At 30.3% G+C, this 6,509-nt stretch overlaps 1 protein-coding gene across 1 annotated transcript; it reads right to left on the minus strand.

The window, feature by feature from the left end:
- Nucleotides 1-2,444: 2,444 nt before the first annotated feature.
- Nucleotides 2,445-3,264, minus strand: LOC146912095 (uncharacterized). Its single transcript, XM_085719060.1, has one exon. It carries the CDS (start codon nt 3,262-3,264, stop codon nt 2,680-2,682), a length of 585 nt encoding a protein of 194 aa, XP_085575186.1. The 3' UTR covers nt 2,445-2,679.
- Between the last annotated feature and the right edge of the window lie 3,245 nt (nt 3,265-6,509).

Raw genomic sequence — 6,509 nt, forward strand, 5'->3', positions numbered from 1 at the left:
TACACTCAACACACAAATGCACCTGGTGAGAGTGTCAGAGTTGATTTCTTTGATATCATCTTTGGAAGGATGATGGCACCTCATCATATGATGTTTTTTAGTGTTTTATCCAGTATTTTTCTGTTCATTTGAGGACTTTTTAGAGATTTTAGAGTGAGTTACTCATGGTTTAGGCAAAGTTTTGTAATGTTTTGAGTCATTATATGTCGCTTTCTTTCATAATCAAACAATTTTATAAGTGTTTTGAGTCTTTTTGCTACATATTATAGGATTGATCAAAACAAAGACATCATATACATTATAAGAATTTATGGAAGCAAGTAGACCAAGTACATTAAAGATACGAAGAGTAAACCAACTTGGGGAAATTCTTTCTTAAGTTTTAAGCACATGTCGAACGAGGAAAGTACATGAAAAATGAAGAACTCGGCAAGGAAAATTACACAGCGTACCACATACAACAAGGGTGCACCACACACACATAGGAGGGAGAAAATCTGGATTGGTCGCTGGCCTACGTGTTCTGCGTAAGACCCCTACATGCGACACACATGGAATATTCAAAATAAGAAAGCAATTACGCACACATCAGCGTGCACAGTGCGCATAGCCGTGCATTTCTGATTGTTTTGATTTTTTGGGTTTAAGGATTTTTTTTTTCCTGGTTTAAGAATTAGAGTTGTCGTTGATTATGATGGTGGTGTAGTTATTAGATTGCGTGTTGTTGGTTTTGAGTTGATGAATTTAATGATGAAGTAATTTAAGGATTTATGAATTTTGGGAGAAGAAAAGATGAAAATTGAAAAATGAATTTGAGTTTTTTTGTATTTTTTATTTTTCTAGGTTTTAATGTGTACGAAGATAGTTGAAGATGAAGAAGAACTAGACGGAAGAAGATGAAGAAAATCAAAGAAAAATCACGTGTTGGTGGTTCATTATTAGATTCAATGGTCTTGCATGATCTAAGGGTGTATTTTATTTCAAAATGATCAAAGGGCTAAAATTAAATAAATTAATAAGATCTACGGTAGGTCACCTACAATGTTGGTCCACATTAGGCCCCTGTCTGGCAAGACCAAGAAGATAACTTATAACTTATAGCGGATAGCTTTTAGCTCTGTTTGGTAACTGTCTTTTCATAACGAGCTTATAGTTTATTTTCTAGACGCTATTTCAAGTAGCGTTTGAGTTTATAGCTTATAGCTTATCAATATTTATTCCATTTTTACCCTTATTATTTTATCTAAAATCCATTTTTACCTTTTTATAATTTATTATAATTTAACTAATAAATATAATTACCCTATAAATATCCATTGCCTTACCTTATAATTACATTGTTATATCTATTGTCTGTTGTATTTGTAGTGCAACTGCAATATACCCTTAGGGCGATATAAACTTTTTTTGTTACGTCTAAATATTTTACTCTTTATTTTTTTCTCACGAGTAGATACTCTTTATATTTTTTTAATAATAATGCATAAAAAATATATTAAATTAATAAATTATAAACACTTAAATATCAATGGAATATAAATTTTACCATGGAATAAGAATATCATATTACATTTATAAGTTAGTAGATACTCTTTATATTTTTTTAATAATAATGCATAAAAAATATATTAATTAATAAATTATAAACACTTAAATATTAATGGAATATAAATTTTACCATGGAATAAGAATATCATATTACATTTATAAGTTAGTTGAACCGCTAATTTTACCAATCACTTCAACTGGTTTATCAGGTATAAGTCATCAGTTATCCGCTATAAGCTATCAATCATTAGCCATCAGCTATAAGCTATCAGCTATCCGTTATTTTTAATAAACAGAGCCTAGACATTTTCAGTTAAAATTAACAGAGAGAGACCAAATTGGCTGATAGAAGCATATTTTTGGAACTAAAACGCAACTTTTATTAATTGGGAGACCAAAACAAAACCTGAAAATTAATTAAGGGGCCAAATCTTCAATAATAAGCCTTAAAATAAATACTTATAATTTCACAATAACAATGCTAAAATTTATTCAAATAATTTAAACAAATATCACTTCCAATCGCACAAAGTGTGGATCCTATTATAGTTATTCTTGATACAAGATACATTTTTGTGCTTATAACAAACTTTGAGGGTGTGTTTGGATTGAAGGTTTAGGAGGGGAAGGAAGAGGAGGGTTCACTTTTAATTTTTAAAATACGAACAACGTAAAATGTTTTTTTTTTAAATAAATTAAGTGTTTTTGAAGTATTATATAATCATTTATCATGTTGTTAATTCAATTTTCTAAAAATCATTTTATAATGTTCGTAATTTGAAAAAGAAAATAAGCCCTCCCCTCCCTTCCCCTCCTAAACCCTCCATCCAACACACCCTAAGAAAATCATGAGAGGTTAAAAATCATAAGAAAAATACTTAAGAAAATGCATCAAGTAGTGTGGAAGGAAACTTTTTATCTCTAATTGTGCTTGAGATATCCATATTATTTCATATGTTCTCAATTGGAAAGAAAATGAACACCGATCTTAAAAAAATAACTTCCAATTGTAACATCTTTAAAAAGACATCAATAATTTGAAGATTTTCAATTATATAAAGCTTCCATGTCCTTTCCAATATTCGATAATCTGTTTTCATAGGGTTGAAACTAATCTCACAAGAAGATTTCTTATTCAGTACTACATTCATCATATACACTCTTACTCCTTTCCATAAATTCAATTGGATCCGTATTCTTCATTTCTGGGGTGCGAATCAAAATCTTTGCCATATTGGTATGGCATCGTTCGCCCATATACAAAAGCTTATCACAACATTTCTCCGTTGTGCTCGTATTATTGACTATACTGTTATATACTTCTTCTCCACAACGTGAACCTATTTTTTCTAAGCATGCAGACAAAAATTTGGTGTCGTCAGGTCTAGTAGCAAGATCACATTTGTTAAAAATGTCATCAGCCCTGGCAAGGTAATGCATCCATTCTTCATTTTCGTACTTCTCATTGGTTTCAAGAATAAATAAGGTCATTTTGGTGTGACAATAGCTTCCCGTTTGAAAAAGCTTGTAACAACAATCTATGGAAATCTCGGTCTTATTAGAAGTAAACATTTTGTTGTACACTTGTTTTCCACATGGTTCTCCCACATGCTTTGCACATTGATGCAAAAAACTAATATCTTTACTCTGAGATGAAGCTATTGTTGTTGTACAAATGGAAGCAACCAAGATAAGGAAAAAGCTAAGTCTTTCCATGAGAACTTAGAAAGAAAAAATATACAATATATTTTATATATTGATGTTTTCTATTTGATGCAATGTTTCATCAAAATATTTGTTTAAATAGGGAGCTAAATGGACTATGTTATTTTGTTTTCTATAATAATAACGTGTGGTCACATTGATCATAATGAAACATAATATTAAAAAATATGTTACTGCTTACATTAATTTTTTAAGTGTTTTAAAAGTTACACTTTGTATTAATGAGAGTTTTAGCTATCCAAAGTAACTTATCTAATAACAACTTAACTTAAGAAAATCATATGTTGTTTATAAATCAAACTGGCATCCAAAAATTAATTGAAAACGTGGTAGAATCGATGCGGAAGAATTAAACAACTTAAGTAGATTTTGGCATACAACCTTACCATATCATTATATTTCTCATTGCTTAAGGCACAACTAGCAGAAGACCTGTGCATTCATACGAGTATGTTGATTTGTAATCTTAGTCGATATTATACAACTTAGAAAGTTTATGAGTATTTTTAAAATATCAATATTAATGTAATATTTTTATTATATATTTGTTAATTTTAAATGCAAAAATTTGATAAAATATTTACACGTGTGTTGCATATTTTACGTGTTTATATCAGCCGGTACAAATTTTTATTGTCCCGCATATATTTAAATGGGAGAAATGATATCATTGATGTTTCGCAATGAAGAACACATGGAATAATTGGGTCGCAAATCATCTTTTGGTAAGGAACATGTGAGGCCTTTGAAAAGTTATGCTCAATCGACGATAAATAAATCTACTCCACCAGTTGTTCGAGATACTTCATTTCCTTTACTTGAATATGAGCACGGGAATATAGAGTCAAATGCTCTTGGATCCATTTTAATGGTTCAGTGACATAATAGTATGCCCGTGAGGATGGTCCAATATCTCAAAGTTATGCTCATAATATAGTTGATGATAGTATGTTCATGGGAAAATATCATTTTGAGTTGGTCAGCGATGAAAAAAGAGTGTGAAAAACTTGGGGACCTTGATTTGGTTTTCCCATTTGAATTTTCCCAAAGGAATAAACCATGTAACGGAAGAGTTTTACCTTGGTCCCTACAAGGTAACACTTCAAAAATTCGAAGGTAACCGTATAACCTTGTCAGGTATTTCTTATCAATACTGTAAAATTATTTTGAGGCAATTGAGTGGACGAGTGCTCTTGGTAGAGTGGACGAGTGCTCTTGGCTGCTGCTGTAGAAATGTTGTCCCTGCTGTCTTGTTTTTGCTGCAACAGTTTTTGGTGATCGTGGTGGGTCTGCTGTCCTATTGGCGTTATTTGCAGTTTTCGGGGCTGGATGTGTCTCTGCTGCTCTTGTTTCGGCTCTGTTACTGTTTCTAAGCAGTATTGGAGTTTTGTTTTGTTCTCTCATAGGTGTTTTTTGCAGTTTTGTTCTTGTGGGCAACGGCCGGTTTAGGCTCTGTGGGTGGTGTTTTCTTGTTGGTGTTGTCGATGTTTTTTCGGCCCTCATATGCTATCACTATTTGCAGCCTGTTTTTACTCTCCTAGCTGAGCAGCAATTGGATGAAGCAATGTAGATGGTTGTGTCCAATGGAGACATGAGGTTGGCTAGTTAACTTTAAAAAAAATTATGGATTTATAAAAGGGTCTTGCTAACAAGTGTCATAAGGGCATTGTTTAAGGAATCTAAAAAAAGAAATTATGTCTTGAAAATACAAGTCAAACACTTTTTAAAGTCATAACCGTACAATTTTCAATGCAAAAATTGCTACTTTTAGATGCTTAAACAATGCCCTTAGAGCATTTGTTAGCATTTTCCTTTAAAAAAATCATGGTAAAGTTAGTTAATAACCATGGGAAAAACTAGAGGTGTCAATATCATGGGGCCTTGAAGTTTTGGCCCCAGCCCACATAGTAATGGGGCTTAAAAATCCACCAGATTAAAAGGCCCACATTCATGCAAGCCCACAAATCAAAAGCCCCCAAGCCCCAAAATTTCTATAAACATTTTCTTTTAAAGTTTTTTTTTAAAAAAAAACTATTTTTAAAGTTTTTTTTTAATTCAAAACAAATTATTTATACAAAATAGCTTATTACGATTTCATTTTAAAAAACAACTTATTTATGCAAAACTACATATTTATGCAAAACAACTTATTTAAAACAGCTTATTTATACAAAATAGCTTATTTGTGCAAAACAGCTTATTCGAAACAACTTATTTATACAAAATAGCTTATTTGTGCAAAACAGCTTATTCAAAACAGCTTATTTATACAAAACAGCTTATTCCAATTTCATTTTAAAAAACAACTTATTCAAAACAACTTATTTATGCAAAACAACATATTTATGCAAAACAGCTTATTCGAAACAACTTATTTATACAAAATAGCTTATTTGTGCAAAACAGCTTATTCAAAACAACTTATTTATACAAAACAGCTTATTTGTGCAAAACAGCTTATTTATACAAAACAGCTTATTCCGATTTCATTTTAAAAAACAACTTATTCAAAACAGCTTATTTATGCAAAACAGCTTATTCAAAACAGCTTATTTGTACAAAACAGCTTATTTGTGCAAAACAGCTTATTCAAAACAACTTATACAAAACAGCTTATTCCGATTTCATTTTAAAAAAACAACTTATTCAAAACAACTTATTTATGCAAAACAACATATTTATGCAAAACAACTTATTCAAAACAGCTTATTTATGCAAAACAACTTATTCGAAACAACTTATTTATACAAAATAGCTTATTTGTGCAAAACAACTTATTCAAAACAACTTACTTATACAAAACAGCTTATTTGTGCAAAACAGCTTATTCAAAACAGCTTATTTATGCAAAACAACATATTTATGCAAAACAACTTATTCAAAACAACTTATTTATGCAAAACAGCTTATTCGAAACAACTTATTTATACAAAATAGCTTATTTGTGGAAAACAACTTATTCAAAACAACTGATTTATACAAAACAACTTATTTGTGCAAAACAGCTTATTCAAAACAGCTTATTTATGCAAAACAACTTATTCAAAACACCTTATTTATGCAAAACAGCTTATTCGAAACAACTTGTTTATGCAAAACAGCTTATTTTTGCAAAATAACTTATTCGAAACAACTTATTTATACAAAAAAAACTTATTCAAAACAGCTTATTTGTGCAAAACAACTTATTTATGCAAAAACAGCTTATTCGTAATAAGCTGTTTTGCATAAATAAG

Source organism: Medicago sativa, chromosome 6 (assembly GCF_051527215.1).
Source record: "Medicago sativa cultivar Bolivia chromosome 6, Bolivia_mono, whole genome shotgun sequence".
Classification (NCBI taxonomy): Eukaryota; Viridiplantae; Streptophyta; class Magnoliopsida; order Fabales; family Fabaceae; genus Medicago; species Medicago sativa.